At 48.9% G+C, this 21,713-nt stretch overlaps 1 protein-coding gene across 1 annotated transcript in view; it reads right to left on the bottom strand.

The window, feature by feature from the left end:
* Positions 1–20,957, bottom strand: part of LOC141161275 (uncharacterized) — a 39,187-nt gene extending 18,230 nt beyond the window's left edge. The window contains exons 1-4 of the mRNA XM_073646072.1: positions 20,610–20,957; positions 17,415–17,693; positions 16,898–17,113; positions 14,138–14,160 (exon numbers count right to left, since the gene is read on the bottom strand). Of these exons, the coding sequence (XP_073502173.1) occupies positions 14,138–14,160; positions 16,898–17,113; positions 17,415–17,691 (516 nt within the window). The 5' untranslated portion in view covers positions 17,692–17,693; positions 20,610–20,957. The remainder of the gene's footprint in view (positions 1–14,137; positions 14,161–16,897; positions 17,114–17,414; positions 17,694–20,609) is intronic.
* Between the last annotated feature and the right edge of the window lie 756 nt (positions 20,958–21,713).

Here is a 21,713-nt window from a genome sequence, read left to right as displayed (position 1 = left end):
TGTAGAAGGCAGAGGACGGGTCTAGGAGGAGGAGCACAGAGTAATGTAGAAGGCAGAAGACGGGTCTAGGAGAAGGAGCACAGAGTAATGTAGAAGGCAGAAGACAGGTCTAGGAGGAGGAGCACAGAGTAATGTAGAAGGCAGAGGACAGGTCTAGGAGGAAGAGCACAGAGTAATGTAGAAGGCAGAAGACAGGTCTAGAAGGAGGAGCACAGAGTAATGTAGAAGGCAGAGGAAAGGTCTAGGAGGAGGAGCACAGAGTAATGTAGAAGGCAGAGGACGGATCTAGGAGGAGGAGCACAGAGTAATGTAGAAGGCAGAGGACAGGTCTAGGAGGAGGAGCACAGAGTAATGTAGAAGGCAGAGGACAGGTCTAGGAGGAGGAGCACAGAGTAATGTAGAAGGCAGAGGACAAGTGTAGGAGGAGGAGCACAGAAAAATGTAGAGGGGGAGGACAGGTCTAGGAGCAGGAGCACAGAGTAATGTAGAAGGCAGAGGACAGGTCTAGGAGCAGGAGCACAGAGTAAAGTAGGAGGCAGAGGACAGGTCTAGGAGCAGGAGCACAGAGTAATGTAGGAGGCAGAGGACAGGTCTAGGAGCAGGAGCACAGAGTAATGTATAAGGCAGAGGACAGGTCTAGGAGGAGGAGCAGAGAGTAATGTAGAGGACAGGTCTAGGAGGAGGAGAACAGAGTAATGTAGAAGGTGGAGGACAGGTCTAGGAGGAGGAGAGGCACAGAGTAATGTAGAAGACAGAGGACAGGTCTAGGAGCAGGAGCACAGAGTAATGTATAAGGCAGAGGACAGGTCTAGGAGGAGGAGCAGAGAGTAATGTAGGAGGCAGAGGACAGGTCTAGGAGCAGGAGCACAGAGTAATGTATAAGGCAGAGGACAGGTCTAGGAGGAGGAGCAGAGAGTAATGTAGAGGACAGGTCTAGGAGGAGGAGAACAGAGTAATGTAGAAGGTGGAGGACAGGTCTAGGAGGAGGAGAGGCACAGAGTAATGTAGAAGACAGAGGACAGGTCTAGGAGCAGGAGCACAGAGTAATGTATAAGGCAGAGGACAGGTCTAGGAGGAGGAGCAGAGAGTAATGTAGGAGGCAGAGGACAGGTCTAGGAGGAGGAGCACAGAGTAATGTAGGAGGCAGAGGACAGGTCTAGGAGCAGGAGCACAGAGTAATGTATAAGGCAGAGGACAGGTCTAGGAGGAGGAGCAGAGAGTAATGTAGAGGACAGGTCTAGGAGGAGGAGAACAGAGTAATGTAGAAGGTGGAGGACAGGTCTAGGAGGAGGAGAGGCACAGAGTAATGTAGAAGACAGAGGACAGGTCTAGGAGCAGGAGCACAGAGTAATGTATAAGGCAGAGGACAGGTCTAGGAGGAGGAGCAGAGAGTAATGTAGAAGGCAGAGGACAGGTCTAGGAGAAAGCGCACAGAATAATGTAGAAGGCAGAGGACAGGTCTAGGAGGAGGAGCACACAGTAATGTAGAAGGTGGAGGACAGGTCTAGGAGGAGGAGAGGCACAGAGTAATGTAGAAGACAGAGGACAGGTCTAGCAGGAAAAGAACAGAGTAACATAGAAGGCAGAGGACAGGTCTATGAGGAGGAGCACAGAGTAATGTAGAAGGTAGAGGACAGGTCTAGGAAGAGGAGCACAGAGTAATGTAGAAGGCAGAGGACAGGTCTAGAAGGAGGAGCACAGAATAATGTAGAAGGCAGAGGACAGGTATATGAGGAGGAGCACAGAGTAATGTAGAAGGCAGAGGACAGGTCTAGAAGGAGGAGCACAGAATAATGTAGAATGCAGAGGACAGGTCTATGAGGAGGAGCACAGAGTAATGTAGAAGGCAGAGGACGGGTCTAGGAGGAGGAGCACAGAATAATGTACAAGGCAGAGGACAGGTCTAGGAGGAGGAGCACAGAGTAATGTAGAAGGCAGAAGACAGGTCTAGGAGGAGGAGCTCAGAGTAATGTAGAAGGCAGAGGACAGGTCTATGAGGAGGAGCACAGAGTAATGTAGAAGGCAGAGGACAGGTCTAGAAGGAGGAGCACAGAATAATGTAGAAGGCAGAGGACAGGTCTAGGAGGAGGAGCACAGAGTAATGTAGAAGGCAGAGGACAGGTCTAGGAGGAGGAGCACAGAGTAATGTAGAAGGCAGAGGACAGGTCTAGGAGGAGGAGCACAGAGGATAGGTCTAGGAGGAAAAGAACAGAGTTACATAGAAGGCAGAGGACAGGTCTAGGAGGAGGAGCACATAGTGATGTAAAAGACAGAGGACGGGTCTAGGAGAAGGAGCACAGAGTAATGTAGAAGGTGGAGGACAGGTCAAGGAGGAGGAGAATCGATTAATGTAGAAGGCAGAGGATGGGTCTAGGAGGAGGAGCACAGAGCAATGTAGAAGGCAGAGGACAGGTCTAGGAGGAGGAGCACAGAGTAATGTAGAAGGCAGAGGACGGATCTAGGAGGAGGAGCACAGAGTAATGTAGAAGGCAGAGGACAGGTCTAGGAGGAGGAGCACAGAGTAATGTAGAAGGCAGAGGACAGGTCTAAGAGGAGGAGCACAGAGTAATGTAGAAGGCAGAGGATAGGTCTAAGAGGAGGAGCACAGAGTAATGTAGGAGGCAGAGGACAGGTGTAGGAGGAGGAGCACAGAGTAATGTAGAAGGCAGAGGACAAGTGTAGGAGGAGGAGCACAGAATAATGTAGAGGGGGAGGACAGGTCTAGGAGCAGGAGCACAGAGTAATGTAGGAGGCAGAGGACAGGTCTAGGAGCAGGAGCACAGAGTAAAGTAGGAGGCAGAGGATGGGTCTAGGAGGAGGAGCACAGAGTAATGTAGGAGGCAGAGGACAGGTCTAGGAGCAGGAGCACAGAGTAATGTAGGAGGAAGAGGACAGGTCTAGGAGCAGGAGCACAGAGTAATGTAGGAGGCAGAGGACAGGTCTAGGAGCAGGAGCACAGAGTAATGTATAAGGCAGAGGACAGGTCTAGGAGGAGGAGCAGAGAGTAATGTAGAAGGTAGAGGACAGATCTAGGAGGAGGAGAACAGAGTAATGTAGAAGGTGGAGAACAGGTCTAGGAGGAGGAGAGGCACAGAGTAATGTAGAAGGCAGAGGACAGGTCTAGGAGGAGGAGCACAGAGTAATGTAGAAGGCAGAGGACAGGTCTAGGAGCAGGAGCACAGAGTAATGTAGGAGGCAGAGGACAGGTCTAGGAGCAGGAGCACAGAGTAATGTAGGAGGCAGAGGACAGGTCTAGGAGGAGGAGCACAGAGTAATGTAGAAGACCAATGAAAGGTCTAGGAGGAGGAGCACAGAGTAATGTAAAAGGCAGAGGACAGGTCTAGGAGGAGGAGCACAGAGTAATGTAGAAGGCAGAGGACAGGTGTAGGAGGAGGAGCACAGAATAATGTAGAGGGGGAGGACAGGTCTAGGAGCAGGAGCACAGAGTAATGTAGGAGGCAGAGGACAGGTCTAGGAGGAGGAATACTAATGTAGAAGGCAGAGGACAGGTCTAGGAGGAGGAGCACAGAATAATGTAGAGGGGGAGGACAGGTCTAGGAGCAGGAGCACAGGGTAATGTAGAAGGCAGAGGACAAGCGTAGGAGGAGGAGCACAGAGCAATGTAGAAGGCAGAGGACAAGCGTAGGAGGAGGAGCACAGAGCAATGTAGAAGGCAGAGGAGAGGTCTAGGCGGAGGAGCACAGAGTAATGTAGAAGGGAGAGGACAGGTCTAGGAGGAGGAGAACAGAGGAATGTAGGAGGCAGAGGACAGGTGTAGAAGGAGGAGCACAGAATAATGTAGAAGGCAGAGGACAGGTCTAGAAGGAGGAGCACAGAATAATGTAGAAGGCAGAGGACAGGTCTATGAGGAGGAGCACAGTGTAATGTAGAAGGCAGAGGACAGGTCTAGGAAGAGGAGCACAGAGTAATGTAGAAGGCAGAGGACAGGTCTAGGAGGAGGAGCACAGAGTAATGTAGAAGGCAGAGGACAGGTCTAGGAGGAGGAACACAGAGTAATGTAGAAGGTAGAGGACAGGTCTAGAAGGAGGAGCACAGAATAATGTAGAAGGCAGAGGACAGGTCTAGGAGGAGGAGCACAGAGTAATGTAGAAGGCAGAGGACGGGTCTAGGAGGAGGAGCACAGAGTAATGTAGAAGGCAGAGGACAGGTCTATGAGGAGGAGCACAGAGTAATGTAGAAGGTAGAGGACAGGTCTAGGAAGAGGAGCACAGAGTAATGTAGAAGGCAGAGGACAGGTCTAGAAGGAGGAGCACAGAATAATGTAGAAGGCAGAGGACAGGTATATGAGGAGGAGCACAGAGTAATGTAGAAGGCAGAGGACGGGTCTAGGAGGAGGAGCACAGAGTAATGTAGAAGGCAGAGGACAGGTCTAGAAGGAGGAGCACAGAATAATGTAGAAGGCAGAGGACAGGTCTAGGAGGAGGAGCACAGAGTAATGTAGAAGGCAGAGGACAGGTCTATGAGGAGGAGCACAGAGTAATGTAGAAGGCAGAGGACAGGTCTATGAGGAGGAGCACAGAGTAATGTAGAAGGCAGAAGACGGGTCTAGAAGGAGGAGCACAGAATAATGTAGAATGCAGAGGACAGGTCTAGCAGGAGGAGCACAGAGTAATGTAGAAGGCAGAGGACGGGTCTAGGAGGAGGAGCACAGAGTAATGTAGAAGGCAGAGGACAGGTCTAGAAGGAGGAGCACAGAATAATGTACAAGGCAGAGGACAGGTCTAGGAGGAGGAGCACAGAGTAATGTAGAAGGCAAGGGACAGGTCTAGGAGGAGGAGCACACAGTAATGTAGAAGGTGGAGGACAGGTCTAGGAGGAGGAGAGGCACAGAGTAATGTAGAAGACAGAGGACAGGTCTAGGAGAAGGAGCACAGAGTAATGTATAAGGCAGAGGACAGGTCTAGGAGGAGGAGCACAGAGTAATGTAGGAGGCAGAGGACAGGTTTAGGAGGAGGAGCACAGAGTAATGTAGAAGGCAGAGGACAGGTGTAGGAGGGGGAGCACAGAATAATGTAGAAGATAGAGGACAGGTCTAGGAGGAAGAGCAAAGAGTAATGTAGAAGGCAGAGGACAGGTCTAGGAGGAGGAGCACAGAGTAATGTAGGAGGCAGAGGACAGGTGTAGGAGGAGGAGCACAGAGTAATGTAGAAGGCAGAGGACAGGTGTAGGAGGGGGAGCACAGAATAATGTAGAAGATAGAGGACAGGTCTAGGTGGAGGAGAATCGAGTAATGTAGAAGGCAGAGGACAGGTCTAGGAGGAGCATAGAGTAATGTAGAAGGCAGGAAAGGTCTAGGAGGAGGAGCACAGAGTAATGTAGAAGGCAGAGGACAGATCTAGGAGGAAGAGCAAAGAGTAATGTAGAAGGCAGAGGACAGGTCTAGGAGGAGGAGCACAGAATAATGTAGAGGGGGAGAACAGGTCTAGGAGGAGGAGCACAAAGTAATGTAGAAGGCAGAGGACAGGTCTAAGAGGAGGAGCACAGAGTAATGTAGTAGGCAGAGGACAGGTCTAGGAGGAGGAGCTCAGAGTAATGTAGAAGGCAGAGGACAGGTCTAGGAGGAGGAGCACATAGTAATGTAGAAGGCGGAGGACAGGTCTAGAAGGAGGAGGAGCACAGAGTAATGTAGAAGGCAGAGGACAGGTCTAGGGGGAAGAGCACAGAGTAATGTAGAAGGCAGAGTACAGGTCTAGAAGAAGGAGGAGCACAGAGTAATGTAGAAGGCAGAGGACAGGTCTAAGAGGAGGAGCACAGAGTAATCTAGCAGGCAGAGGACAGGTCTAAGAGGAGGAGCACAGAGTAATCTAGCAGGAAGAGGACAGGTCTAAGAGGAGGAGCACAGAGTAATTTAGAAGGGAGAGGACAGGTCTAGGAGGAGGAGCACAGAGTAATGTAGAAGGCAGAGGACAGGTCTAGGAGGAGGAGCACAGAGTAATGTAGAAGGCAGAAGACGGGTCTAGGAGAAGGAGCACAGAGTAATTTAGAAGGCAGAAGACGGGTCTAGGAGAAGGAGCACAGAGTAATGTAGAAGGCAGAGGACAGGTCTAGGAGGGAGAGCACAGTAATGTAGAAGGCAGAGGACAGGTCTAGGAGGAGGAGCACAGAGTAATATAGAAGGCAGAAGACAGGTCTAGGAGGAGGAGCACAGCGTAATGTAGAAGGCAGAGGATGGGTCTATGAGAAGGAGCACAGAGTAATGTAGAAGGCAGAGGACAGGTCTAGGAGGAGGAGCACAGAGTAATGTAGAAGGCAGAAGACGGGTCTAGGAGAAGGAGCACAGAGTAATGTAGAAGGCAGAAGACGGGTCTAAGAGAAGGAGCACAGAGTAATGTAGAAGGCAGAGGACAGGTCTAGGAGGAGCAGCACAGAGTAATGTAGAAGGCAGAGGATGGGTCTATGAGAAGGAGCACAGAGTAATGTAGAAGGCAGAGGACGGGTCTAGGAGGAGGAGCACAGAGTAATCTAGCAGGCAGAGGACAGGTCTAAGAGGAGGAGCACAGAATAATGTAGAAGGCAGAGGACAGGTCTAGGAGGAGGAGCACAGAGTAATGTAGAAGGCAGAGGACAGGTCTAGGAGGAGCAGCACAGAGTAATGTAGAAGGCAGAGGACAGGTCTAGGAGGAGGAGCACAGAGTAATGTAGAAGGCAGAGGACAGGTCTAGGAGGAGGAGCACAGAGTAATGTAGAAGGCAGAAGACGGGTCTAGGAGAAGGAGCACAGAGTAATGTAGAAGGCAGAGGACAGGTCTAGGAGGAGCAGCACAGAGTAATGTAGACGGCAGAGGATGGGTCTATGAGAAGGAGCACAGAGTAATGTAGAAGGCAGAGGACGGGTCTAGGAGGAGGAGCACAGAGTAATCTAGCAGGCAGAGGACAGGTCTAAGAGGAGGAGCACAGAGTAATTTAGAAGGCAGAGGACAGGTCTAGGAGGGAGAGCACAGAGTAATGTAGAAGGCAGAGGACAGGTCTAGGAGGAGTAGCACAGGAATCTAGCAGGTAGAGGACAGGTCTAAGAGGAGGAGCACAGAGTAATCTAGCAGGCAGAGGACAGGTCTAAGAGGAGGAGCACAGAGTAATGTAGAAGGCAGAGGACAGGTCTAAGAGGAGGAGCACAGAGTAATTTAGAAGGCAGAGGACAGGTCTAGGAGGGAGAGCACAGAGTAATGTAGAAGGCAGAGGACAGGTCTAAGAGGAGGAGCACAGAGTAATCTAGCAGGCAGAGGACAGGTCTAAGCGGAGGAGCACAGAGTAATCTAGCAGGCAGAGGACAGGTCTAAGAGGAGGAGCACAGAGTAATGTAGAAGGCAGAGGACAGGTCTAGGAGGAGGAGCACAGAGTAATGTAGAAGGCAGAGGACAGGTCTAGGAGGAGGAGCACAGAGAAATGTAGAAGGCAGAGGACAGGTCTAGGAGGGAGAGCACAGAGTAATGTAGAAGGCAGAGGACAGGTCTAGGAGGAGGAGCACAGAGTAATGTAGAAGGCAGAGGACAGGTCTAGGAGGAGGTGCACAGAGTAATGTAGAAGGCAGAGGACAGGTCTAGGAGGAGGAGCACAGAGTAATGTAGAAGGCAGAGGACAGGTCTAGGAGAAGGAGCACAGAGTAATGTAGAAGGCAGAGGACAGGTCTAAGAGGAGGGGCACAGAGTAATGTAGAAGGCAGAGGACAGGTCTAGGAGGAGGAGCACAGAGTAATGTAGAAGGCGGAGGACAGGTCTAGGAGGAGGAGCACAGAGTAATGTAGAAGGCAGAGGACAGGTCTAGGAGGGAGAGCACAGAGTAATGTAGAAGGCAGAGGACTGGTCTAGGAGGAGGAGCACAGAGCAATGTAGAAGGCAGAGGACAGGTCTAGGAGGAGGAGCACAGAGTAATGTAGAAGGCAGAGGACTGGTCTAGGAGGAGGAGCACAGAGTAATGTAGAAGGCAGAGGACAGGTCTAGGAGGAGGAGCACAGAGTAATGTAGAAGGCAGAAGACAGGTCTAGGAGGAGGAAGTGCACAGAGTAATGTAGAAGGCAGAGGATGGGTCTATGAGTAGGAGCACAGAGTAATGTAGAAGGCAGAGGACAGGTCTAGGAGGAAGAGCACAGAGTAATGTAGAAGGCAGAAGACGGGTCTAGGAGGAGGAGCACAGAGTAATGTAGAAGGCAGAGGAAAGGTCTAGGAGGAGGAGCACAGAGTAATGTAGAAGGCAGAGGACGGATCTAGGAGGAGGAGCACAGAGTAATGTAGAAGGCAGAGGACAGGTCTAGGAAGAGGAGCACAGAGTAATGTAGAAGGCAGAAGACGGGTCTAGGAGGAGGAGCACAGAGTAATGTAGAAGGCAGAGGATGGGTCTATGAGAAGGAGCACAGAGTAATTTAGAAGGCAGAGGACGGGTCTAGGAGGAGGAGCACAGAGTAATCTAGCAGGCAGAGGACAGGTCTAAGAGGAGGAGCACAGAGTAATGTAGAAGGCAGAGGACAGGTCTAGGAGGGAGAGCACAGAGTAATGTAGAAGGCAGAGGACAGGTCTAGGAGGAGGAGCACAGAGTAATGTAGAAGGCAGAGGACAGGTCTAGGAGAAGGAGCACAGAGTAATGTAGAAGGCAGAGGACAGGTCTAGGAGAAGGAGCACAGAGTAATGTAGAAGGCAGAGGACAGGTCTAGGAGGAGGAAGTGCACAGAGTAATGTAGAAGGCAGAGGATCGGTCTATGAGTAGGAGCACAGAGTAATGTAGAAGGCAGAGGATCGGTCTATGAGTAGGAGAACAGAGTAATGTAGGAGGCAGAGGACAGGTCTAGGAGGAGGAGCACAGAGTAATGTAGAACGGAGAGGACAGGTCTAGGAGAAGGAGCACAGAGTAATGTAGAAGGCAGAGGACAGGTCTAACAGGAGGAGCACAGAGTAATGTAGAAGGTAGAGGACGGGTCTAGGAGGAGGAGCACAGAGTAATGTAGAAGGCAGAGGACAGGTCTAGGAGGAGGAGCACAGAGTAATGTAGAAGGCAGAGGACAGGTCTAGGAGGAAGAGCACAGAGTAATGTAGAAGGCAGAGGACAGGTCTAGGAGGAGGAGCTCAGAGTAATGTACAAGGCAGAGGACAGGTCTAGGAGGAGGAGCACAGAGCAATGTAGAAGGCAGAGGATGGGTCTAGGAGGAGGAGGAGCACAGAGTAATGTAGAAGGTAGAGGACAGGTTTAGGAGGAGGAGCAGAGAGTAATGTAGAAGGTAGAGGATGGGTCTAGGAGGAGGAGGACATAGTAATGTAGAAGGCGGAGGACAGGTCTAGAAGGACGAGGAGCACAGAGTACTGTAGAAGGCAGAGGACAGGTCTAGGAGGAAGAGCACAGAGTAATGTAGAAGGCAGAGGACAGGTCTAGAAGTAGGAGGAGCACAGAGTACCGTAGAAGGCAGAGGACAGGTCTAGGAGGAAGAGCACAGAGTAATGTAGAAGGCAGAGGACAGGTCTAGGAGGAGGAGCACAGAGTAATGTAGAAGGCAGAGGACAGGTCTAGGAGGAAGAGCACAGAGTAATGTAGAAGGCAGAGGACAGGTCTAGGAGGAGGAGCACAGAATAATGTAGAGGGGGAGGACAGGTCTAGGAGCAGGAGCACAGAGTAATGTAGAAGATAGAGGACAGGTCTAGGAGGAGGAGCACAGAGTAATGTAGAAGGCAGAAGACAGGTCTAGAAGGAGGAGCACAGAGTAATGTAGAAGGCAGAGGACAGGTCTAGGAGGAGGAGCACAGAGTAATGTAGAAGGCGGTGGACAGGTCTAGGAGGAGGAGCACAGAGTAATGTAGAAGGCAGAGGACAGGTCTAGGAGGGAGAGCACAGAGTAATGTAGAAGGCAGAGGACAGGTCTAGGAGGAGGAGCACAGAGTAATGTAGAAGGCAGAGGACAGGTCTAGGAGAAGGAGCACAGAGTAATGTAGAAGGCAGAGGACAGGTCTAAGAGGAGGGGCACAGAGTAATGTAGAAGGCAGAAGACAAGTCTAGGAGGAGGAGCACAGAGTAATGTAGAAGGCAGAGGACAGGTCTAGGAGGAGGAGCACAGAGTAATGTAGAAGGCAGAGGACAGGTCTAGGAGGAGGAGCTCAGAGTAATGTACAAGGCAGAGGACAGGTCTAGGAGGAGGAGCACAGAGCAATGTAGAAGGCAGAGGATGGGTCTAGGAGGAGGAGGAGCACAGAGTAATGTAGAAGGTAGAGGACAGGTCTAGGAGGAGGAGCACAGAGTAATGTAGAAGGTAGAGGATGGGTCTAGGAGGAGGAGGACATAGTAATGTAGAAGGCGGAGGACAGGTCTAGAAGGACGAGGAGCACAGAGTACTGTAGAAGGCAGAGGACAGGTCTAGAAGGACGAGGAGCACAGAGTACTGTAGAAGGCAGAGGACAGGTCTATGAGGAAGAGCACAGAGTAATGTAGAAGGCAGAGGACAGGTCTAGAAGTAGGAGGAGCACAGAGTAATGTCGAAGGCAGAGGACAGGTCTAGGAGGAGGAGCACAGAATAATGTAGAGGGGGAGGACAGGTCTAGGAGGAGGAGCACAGAATAATGTAGAGGGGGAGGACAGGTCTAGGAGCAGGAGCACAGAGTAATGTAGAAGGCAGAGGACAGGTCTAGGAGGAGGAGCACAGAGTAATGTAGAAGGTGGAGGACAGGTCTAGGAGGAGGAGAGGCACAGAGTAATGTATTAGGCAGAGGACAGGTCTAGGAGGAGGAGCACAGAGTAATGTAGAAGGCAGAGGACAGGTCTAGGAGGAGGAGCACAGAGTAATGTAGAAGGCAGAGGATGGGTCTATGAGAAGGAGCACAGAGTAATGTGGAAGGCAGAGGACAGGTCTAGGAGGAGGAGCACAGAGTAATGTAGAAGGCGGAGGACAGGTCTAGGAGGAGGAGCACAAAGTGATTTAGAAGACAGAGGACGGGTCTAGGAGAAGGAGCACAGAGCAATGTAGAAGGCAGAGGACAGGTCTAGGAGGAGGAGAATCGAGTAATGTAGAAGGCAGAGGATGGCTCTAGGAGGAGGAGCACAGAGTAATGTAGAAGGCAGAGGACAGGTCTAGGAGGAGGAGTACAGAGTAATGTAGAAGGCAGAGGACAGGTCTAGGAGGAGGAGAATCGAGTAATGTAGAAGGCAGAGGGTGGCTCTAGGAGGAGGGGCACAGAGTAATGTAGAAGGCAGAGGACAGGTCTAGGAGGAGGAGTACAGAATAATGTAGAAGGCAGAGGAAAGGTCTAGGAGGAGCAGCACAGAGTAATGTAGAAGGCAGAGGAGAGGTCTAAGAGGAGGAGCACAGAATATGTAGAAGGCAGGGGACGGGTGTAGGAGGAGGAGCACAGAGGATAGGTCTAGGAGGAAAAGAACAGAGTAACATAGAAGGCAGAGGACAGTTTTAGGAGGAGGAGCACAGAATAATGTAGAGGGGGAGGACAGGTCTAGGAGGAGGAGCACAAAGTGATTTAGAAGACAGAGGACAGGTCTAAGAGGAGGAGCACAGAGTAATGTAGAAGGCAGAGGACAGGTCTAGAAGGAGGAGGAGCACAGAGTAATGTAGAAGGCAGAGGACAGGTCTAGGGGGAAGAGCACAGAGTAATGTAGAAGGCAGAGTAAAGGTCTAGAAGGAGGAGGAGCACAGAGTAATGTAGAAGGCAGAGGACAGGTCTAAGAGGAGGAGCACAGAGTAATCTAGCAGGCAGAGGACAGGTCTAAGAGGAGGAGCACAGAGTAATTTAGAAGGCAGATGACAGGTCTATGAGGGAGAGCACAGAGTAATGTAGAAGGCAGAGGACAGGTCTAGGAGGAGGAGCAGAGAGTAATGTAGAAGGCAGAGGACAGGTCTAGGAGGAGGAGCCCAGAGTAATGTAGAAGGCAGAGGACAGGTCTAGGAGGAGGAGCACAGAGTAATGTAGAAGGCAGAGGACAGGTCTAGGAGGAGGAGCACAGAGTAATGTAGAAGGCAGAGGATGGGTCTATGAGAAGGAGCACAGAGTAATGTGGAAGGCAGAGGACAGGTCTAGGAGGAGGAGCACAGAGTAATGTAGAAGGCAGAGGACAGGTCTAGGAGGAGGAGCACAGAGTAATGTAGAAGGCAGAGGACAGGTCTAGGGGGAAGAGCACAGAGTAATGTAGAAGGCAGAGGATGGGTCTATGAGAAGGAGCACAGAGTAATGTAGAAGGCAGAGGACGGGTCTAGGAGGAGGAGCACAGAGTAATCTAGCAGGCAGAGGACAGGTCTAGGAGGAGGAGCACAGAGTAATGTAGAAGGCAGAGGACAGGTCTAGGAGGAGGAGCACAGAGTAATGTAGAAGGTGGAGGACAGGTCTCGGAGGAGGAGCAAATAGTGATGTATAAGACAGAGGACAGGTCTATGAGGAAAAGAACAGAGTAACATAGAAGGCAGAGGACAGGTCTAGGAGGAGGAGCACAGAGTAATGTAGAAGGCAGAGGACAGGTCTAGGAGAAGGAGCACAGAGTAATGTAGAAGGCAGAGGACAGGTCTAGGAGGAGGAGCACAGAGTAATGTAGAAGGCAGAGAACAGGTCTAAGAGGAGGAGCACAGAGTAATGTAGAAGGTAGAGGACAGGTCTAGGAGAAGGAGCACAGAGTAATGTAGAAGGCAGAGGACAGGTCTAAGAGGAGGAGCACAGAGTAATGTAGAAGGTAGAGGACAGGTCTAGGAGGAGGAGCACAGAGTAATGTAGAAGGCAAAGGACAGGTCTAGGAGGAGGAGCACAGAGTAATGTAGGAGGCAGAGGACAGGTGTAGGAGAAGGAGCACAGAGTAATGTAGAAGGCAGAGGATAGGTGTAGGAGGAGGAGCACAGAGTAATGTAGAAGGCAGAGGACAGGTCTAGGAGGAGGAGCACAGAGTAATGTAGGAGGCAGAGCACAGAGTAATGTAGAAGGCAGAGGACAGGTGTAGGAGGAGGAGCACAGAGCAATGTAGAGGGGGAGGACAGGTCTAGGAGGAGGAGCACAGAATAATGTAGAGGGGGAGGACAGGTCTAGGAGCAGGAGCACAGAGTAATGTAGGAGGCAGAGGAGAGGTCTAGGAGCAGGAGCACAGAGTAATGTAGAAGGCAGAGGACAGGTCTAGGAGAAGGAGCACAGAGTAATGTAGGGGGCAGAGGACAGGTCTAGGAGCAGGAGCACAGAGTAATGTAGGAGGCAGAGGACAGGTCTAGGAGAAAGTGCACAGAATAATGTAGAAGGCAGAGGACAGGTCTAGGAGGAGGAGCACAGAGTAATGTAGAAGGCAGAGGACAGGTCTAGGAGAAGGAGCACAGAGTAATGTAGAGGGGGAGGACAGGTCTAGGAGGAGGAGCACAGAGTAATGTAGAAGGCGGAGGACAGGTCTAGGAGGAGGAGCACAGAGTAATGTAGAAGGCAGAGGACAGGTCTAGGAGGAGGAGCACAGAGTAATGGTGAAGGCCGAGGAAAGGTCTAGAAGGAGGGGCACAGAGTAATGTAGAAGGCAGAGTACAGGTCTAGGAGGAGGAGCACAGAGTAATGTAGAAGGCCGAGAAGAGGTCTAGGAGGAGGAGCACAGAGTAATGTAGAAGGCAGAGGACAGGTCTAGGAGGAGGAGCACAAAGTAATGTAGAAGGCCGAGAAGAGGTCTAGGAGGAGGAGCACAGAGTAATGTAGAAGGCAGAGGACAGGTCTAGGAGGAGGAGCACAAAGTAATGTAGAAGGCCGAGAAGAGGTCTAGGAGGAGGAGCACAGAGTCATGTAGAAGAAAGGACAGGTCATTGTGGATGTGGTTTTCTAGGACTTTGGAGACAAATGGGAGTAGTGTTATGGGGCAAAGGTGGACATGGAGCACAGGTCAAGAAATGGTTAATTGAAGATGGGTATATTGGTTACATGGTTGAAAGTGGAAGGGAAGACACTATAGGTTAGTGGGTTAGTGATAACTTGAAGAGATGGGTTATGGACGAGAAAAGCACATTGGTACAGTTGGGGATGACGTGGATAACATGGGGCAAACATTAAGAGGTGTGACGATGTGAGAAAAGTGTCAAGATGTTCTTCATTGATGTTGAGGAAGAAGGTTAAAGGGATGGGCATTCGGCCTTTAAGCATCTTTTAGGCTTGTGGTTAGTGAGCAGGTTGTAGATGATTATTGGTTCTTACCAATGGCTGATTTTTCCTTCCAGCTGCCAATGACAAAAAAATCAGAGTTAGCCTGTAATAATAGCATATATCACACGTATCATTCACAGATCGGCCCCAAATTTCAGCAGAATTCACTACTGAATGCAACAAGTGTCTCTCAAGAAGGAAAAACCATCTCAGAATTAGTAGCCAAGAGGCTCTTGGAGATATAAAGTACGGAAGGAATTCGTATGTCTTATCTTCATGAAAATCTTTACCGTATATAGGGGTACAGCTGGCGACCATTGTCTACTTCAAGGCCTACTTGTTAGGGTGCTTTCACACTGTGCTTTGTTTTATGTTCGCTGTTCCCATCGGGGTTTACCCGAATTCTCCCGCAAAAAGGGATTTGGGCGTATGCGCCAACAATGCCACTGACTGTAATGGTGCCGACGGAGTCAACATGCGCTCTACCGTGCATCATTTTCAGGCGTATTCGTCTAGTGGAGGTGGACACTCAGGCGCGGTCTACTACATCTGAGAGCTGTCCTCCAGTAGGCGCACATACCTGGAAATGATGCACAGTGGAGCACATGGTGACTCAGTCTGCACCATTATAGTCAATGGCTTTGTCAGCGCATGCGCCCGAATCCCATTCTGCAGGGGACTCGGACATAAGCCTCGATGGGACCACTGAGTGGGGGGAAGAAAGCAGTGTGAAAGCATCCTTAACGTTTGTACATTTTGGAAGAAATCTTCTAGAATCTCTACTTTCCCAGAGGTTTCGGAAAGCTTAGGTGACGCTAAGAATAGCAAGCTCTACCTTCTAAAGCCTCCTGGATATTCTGAGACAGTTGCTTCATACAGTGGGTACGGAAAGTATTCAGACCCCTTAAAATTTTTCACTCTTTGTTTCATTGCAGCCATTTGGTAAATTCTAAAAAGTTCATTTTTTTCTCATTAAAGTCCACTCCGCACCCCATCTTGACTGAAAAAAACAGAAATGTAGAAATTTTTGCAAATTTATTAAAAAAGAAAAACTGAAATATCACATGGTCATAAGTATTCAGACCCTTTGCTCAGACACTCAGATTTAAGTCACATGCTGTCCATTTCCTTGTGATCCTCCTTGAGATGGTTCTACTCCTTCATTGGAGTCCAGCTGTGTGTAATTAAACTGATAGGACTTGATTTGGAAAGGCACACACCTGTCTATATAAGACCTCACAGCTCACAGTGCATGTCAGACCAAATGAGAATCATGAGCGCAAAGGAACTGCCCAAGGAGCTCAGAGACAGAATTGTGGCAAAGCACAGATCTGGCCAAGGTTACAAAATAATTTCTGCATTACTCAAGGTTCCTAAGAGCACAGTGGCCTCCATAATCTTTAATGAAAGAAGTTTGGGAACACCAGAAGTCTTTCTAGACCTGGCCATCCAGCCAAACTGAGCAATCGTGGGAGAAGAGCCTTGGTGAGAGAGGTAAAGAGGAACCCCAAGATCACTGTGGCTGAGCTCCAGAGATGCAGTAGGGAGATGGGAGAATGTTCCACAAAGTCAACTATCACTGCAGCCCTCCGGCCGTCGGCCCTTTATGGCAGAGTGGCCCAACGGAAGCCTCTCCTCAGTGCAAGACATATGAAAGCCCGCATAGAGTTTGCTCAAAAATACATGAAGAACTCCCAGACTATGAGAAATAAGATTCTCTGGTCTGATGAGACGTAGATAGAACTTTTTGGTGATAATTCTAAACGGCATGTAGGGAGAAAACCAGTCACTGCTCATCACCTGCCCAATACAATCCCAACAGTGAAACATGGTGGTGGCAGCATCATGCTATGGGGGTGTTTTTCAGCTGCAGGGACAGGATGACTGGTTGCAATTGAAGGAAACATGAATGCGGCCAAGTACAGAGATATCCTGGATGAAAACCTCTTCCAGAGGACCTCAGACTTGGCCGAAGGTTCACCTTCCAACAAGACAATGACCCTAAGCACACAGCTAAAATAACAAAGGAGTGGCTTTAGAACAACTCTGCGACCATTCTTTACTGGCCCAGCCAGAGCCCTGACCTAAACCCAATTGAGCATCGCTGGAGAGACCTGAAAATGGCTGTCCACCAACGTTCACCATCCAACCTGACGGAACTGGAGAGGATCTGCAAGGAAGAATGGCAGAGGACCCCCAAATCCAGGGGTGAAAAACTTGTTGCATCATTCCCAAGAAGACTCATGGCTGTACTAGCTCAAAAGGGTGCTTCTACTCAATACTGAGCAAAGGGTCTGAATACTTATGACCATGTGATATTTCATTTTTTCTTTTTTAATAAATTTGCAAAAATTTCTACATTTCTGTTTTTTTTCAGTGAAGATGGGGTCCAGAGTGGACTTTAATGAGAAAAAAATGAACTTTTTAGAATTTACCAAATGACTGCAATGAAACAAAGAGTGAAAAATTTAAAGGGGTCTGAATACTTTCCGTACCCACTGTATATATACTTTATGTATATATACACTGTATATATGGAGCATCTATGACTGGAGGACCCGGCTACTCTATGTAGAACATGGACAGATCATTACCGTTGAGAATTCTGCAATTCCCTCTTTCTCCTCTGGGGGTGCCACATGGAGAATGAGCACTGACTGCCTCTTTTCCCCACATATTAGAGAATATTGCTGATCATTAGGTGATCAACTTATTTTTGTGGGACCTTCCTAACTATAAAAGATTGTTACCATACACATGATCATCCTGTTCCTTCATAACCAATGAAATTGTCCTGAGATCCATCCTCACCTCTCTCCTCGATCATCTTCTCTATTTGTCTCAGTTTTGCCATTATCTTAGGAACTGGACACTTATCGGTCAGAGTCATTTTCTCCTCCAGGGTGAAGCAGAAGACCTCAATCGCCAATCGTTGTATACTGGGCTGGTTCCGAAGAATTCTGTCCTTGTGGCCATTGTTGCCATCATCCTCTAGATCATCGACCACCACAATTACATTTTCTTTCCCTGAAAACAATTTATCATAACCATGTCACGTAGCCCCCAAATAATAGTGTTCTACAGGGCCCACATGATGCAGCTATGAAGGATTTAATGCTTACCTTATTAAGATACCATACATTCTGATATCTGGAGCTGGACTTGGAATGACCTTGACTCTTCCAATGGAAATGGAGAGGTCACCTCCTTGTAGAGGTTTATTACTCCTAATACTACAGTTTATCCCCTAGTTTGAAGTATGAAGGCTCCTCATGCTATCAAAAAGTACACAATGTATTAGCGGCTCAGTGGATCTCTAAGAACTTACCCTTTTCTGATGATAATAGGTACAACTCCTCATCGTAGAGGGAATCGGTGACATCTGTGATGTTGATTCTTCCTCTCTTCTTTGTGTGATACAAGATGGCAAATGTGCATCTCCTGACGCCCTCGGTCAACCTCACCCCACTGTCGTTAGACACTTGGACCGACTCAACTGTCTGCACACAGCGGTGGGGGGACAGGTGACTGGTCAACCATTGGTACGAGCTTTTATCATCCCGAGAGAAGATCCCGATGTTTACTGTACCTAGAAGAAAGTTCATGACTGGAGGAGGAAGAAGAAATAATGAAAATGAGGGGATTGTTCTCACCAGGAAATCATACAGAAGAAGAATGGTGCCAGTGTGGGGCTGACGTGTTGAAGACATAAGAGAAAAGCAATGGTATCCATGACAGATGATGGGGTACATGTACATTACCGCACAGGCATGCAGGTATATTGAAGATACAAATGTCTGACTCGCATATAAAGTGCAGTTCTTTCATAATTTCCCATCTTCGCCATGTTCCCCCCATTGGCACATCCCCACATCTACCATGTTTTTACTTCCGCTTATGTTGCCACCACCATATTTCCACAAAGGAAAATATCTCAATTTCCACCATGTCTCCACCAATGACACATCTTCACTTCCACAATGTGCTCACTTCTGCTAAGTCCCCACCTCCCCCATATCCCCACCAGTAGCTCATCCCCATGTCTAACATGTCCTCACTTCTGCCATGTCCCCATGTCCACCATATTACCACAAAGGGCAAATTTGCTGTTCCACCTTGTTCCCACCAACGACACCTCCCTTCCCCACCTCTACCATATTTTTACTTCCACTTTTTTCAACAAAAACATATCCTGTTTCAATCAAGTGCCACCAGTGGCATATCGACACCTCCACCATATTCCCACCAATGGCACATCCCCACCTCTGCAATGTCCTCACCTCCACCATGTTCACACCAACAGCATATCCCCACCTCTGCAATGTCCTCACCTCCACTATGTTCCCACCAACAGCACCTCCACAACGTCCTCACCTCCACCATGGTCACACCAACAGCACATCGCACCTCCGCAATGTCCTCACCTCCACCATGGTCACACCAACAGCACATCGCACCTCCGCAATGTCCTCACCTCCACCATGGTCACACCAACAGCACATCGCACCTCCGCAATGTCCTCACCTCCACCATGGTCACACCAACAGCATATCCCCACCTCCACAATGTCGTCACTTCCCCCATGTTCCCACCTCCATGATATTCCAACCAACAGCACATCGCACCTCCGCAATGTCCTCACCTCCGCCATGGTCACACAAACAGCACATCCCCGATTTCACAATTTCGTCACTTCTCCCATGTTCCCACCTGCATGATATTTCTACCAATGGCACTTATATGTGAGAGTACCAACAAATGAGGTTAGATCATTCCAAATTCTTTTAATTCGTCTTCATAATGTCAAGAAATGGTTGAAGGTACATTTATTGATCTCACAGTGTAACATTATAACAAATATATGGATACATGTGCAATATTTAGAGATGTTTATTGATAAACTGCCCTATTGACCACTGTTGATAGGCTCTGTTTTTACTTGGGTTAACAAGCCACTATAGGTGGAAACCACTATTGACATATGTGCACTCTCTGATATCTATATAATTTGGTCGGTTACTTTGAGATTTGACTCATTTTCTGATAAACGATCCTAGTAACCACGGTTGAAAGGTTCTATTGTGTTCAGGCCAACAAGTCAATATAGGTGGAAACATCTGTTAACCTATGTGCACTCTCGGATATCAACACTTTGCGTTTGTCACTTGCAGGACATCACAAATTGTGGTATGTCAGGTGTTTTATAGAAAAATGGGAGAATCTAGACCAGGAATGGCAATGTCAATCAAGGGCAACAAGCCGATATAGGTGTAAAGAGCTGTTGACATATCTGCACTTTCTGATACCTACACTGTTTGGTTTGTTACTTATAGGACACCACAGAAAATTCTGGTACGCAAGGCGTTTTATAAAGAAATTCAGAGTATTTAGACCAGGAATAGCAATTTATTCTGATACACAGATCATATACTCCATTAGTGTCTTTGTACTGTACATATACTGTAGGTAAATGGTACTACATACTGTCAACCTATTAGGGACGGTACATGCTGATTTTAGTACCCATCCCTTGTCTCGGTTTGTATTTTTAAAGGATTACTAATAAAACTTGTTTTCATAAATTCTCACATATTTTCTACATTAACAATGGCACATCCACACTTCCACAATGTCGTCACTTCTCCCATGTTCCCACCTCCATGATATTTCCACCAACACATCCCTATCTACGCAATGTCCTCACCTCCACCATGTCCACACCAATGACACATCCTTATCTTCACAATGTCCTGACCTCCACCATGTCCCAACCAATGGCACATCCCTATCTCCGCAATGTCCTCACCTGCACCATGTCCCCACCAATGGCACATCCCTATCTCCGCAATGTCCTCACCTCCACCATGTCCCCACCAATGGCACATCCCTATCTCCGCAATGTCCTCACCTCCACCATGTCCCCACCAATGACACATCCTTATCTTCACAATGTCCTGACCTCCACCATGTCCCCACCAATGGCACATCCCTATCTCCACATTGTCCTCACCTCCACCATGTCCCCACCAATGACACATCCCTATTTCCGCATTGTCCTCACCTCCACCATGTCCACACCAATGACACATCCTTATCTTCACAATGTCATCACCTCCACCATGTCCCCACCAATGGCACATCCCTATCTCCGCAATGTCCTCACCTCCACCATTTCTCTATATCGCCATCATTAGGATGATGTGTGCTTGTACAATTACTGTTACAATGTCCCGGTACGATAATGAAGTGCAGACGTGATACTTTTTGAAGATGCAGAATGGTAAATGATTGTGGCAGTGACCGGCGCACACCTGCAGACATAGACGAGCGGCAGTGACCGGCGCACACCTGCAGACGCCACAGACACTGCAGTCTCCTGACCCCGGCCTCTTCTCTACCTTTGCCATTGTTTCACGTCTCATGTTACAGATTATGAATTATTGTCATCTGTGGACAATCCCCAGTCTCTAGTGAACAACAAGTCTCGGTGTCTGTGGCCGCTCGGTCCACGTCTGACTCTTACCTGATCTGTGGTGTAGAAAGGATCACAGAGGAGCGGCCACCAGACCATGGATGTCCGGCTGACCTGAAGCCTACAGGAGGTCTGCACAACGCAGGAGGAGCAGGTTCTAGTGCAGCCTCCAGCCTCGAATAGAAAGTGAAACTTCCCCGAGAGAGAAATGATCTGACGTCCTATTTATAGTATGTACACCCCTGGGTATCAGGGCACCACAGATCCCAGCAGACGCTGGTCACTATATATCACCGCTGCACAGAGATCATTGTTATAAACACCGGAAGGATATAACATAAGCATTATCCAGCAGCGTCCTGGGGTGGAGCGGAGCTTTCCTGAGGTCACAGCCGGCAACCAATCACATCCAGTCCTGTCTGACCTCCTGCAGCTGCAACACTGTAACGACCGCAACAACGTGTAAGATTAACAAAAAGAAAAGCAACAAAAGATGCTAAAATCCTGCAGCTAAAATCCACAAAACGAGAAGAGGGGGCTGTGAATACAAGGTGCAAGAAAACCTCCGGGGGCTTCTCTGTCCTCATCTACATCCATAGACATTAATATGGAGAAAAGTATGTGCCCCCCACATCCACCTCCAGGGGCTTCTCTGTCCTCATCTACATCCATAGACATTAATATGGAGAAAGTATGTGCCCCCCACATCCACCTCCGGGGGCTTCTCTGTCCATCTACATCCATAGACATTAATATGGAGGAAAGTATATGCACCCCACATCCACCTCCGGGGGCTTCTCTGTCCTCATCTACATAGACATTAATATGGAGGAAAGTATGTGCCCCCCACATCCACCTCCGGGGGCTTCTCTGTCCTCATCTACATCCATAGACATTAATATGGAGAAAGTATGTGCCCCCCACATCCACCTCCGGGGGCTTCTCTGTCCTCATCTACATCCATAGACATTAATATGGAGAAAGTATGTGCCCCCCACATCCACCTCCGGGGGCTTCTCTGTCCATCTACATCCATAGACATTAATATGGAGGAAAGTATATGCACCCCACATCCACCTCCGGGGGCTTCTCTGTCCTCATCTACATAGACATTAATATGGAGGAAAGTATGTGCCCCCCACATCCACCTCCGGG

This window comes from Phyllobates terribilis, unplaced genomic scaffold, assembly GCF_046119375.1.
Source record: "Phyllobates terribilis strain yellow unplaced genomic scaffold, ASM4611937v1 Scaffold_9__5_contigs__length_417890890, whole genome shotgun sequence".
Lineage (NCBI taxonomy): Eukaryota > Metazoa > Chordata > Amphibia > Anura > Dendrobatidae > Phyllobates > Phyllobates terribilis.
Note: the sequence above shows the minus strand (reverse complement) of the source record. Positions and strands in the feature narration are given on the sequence as shown.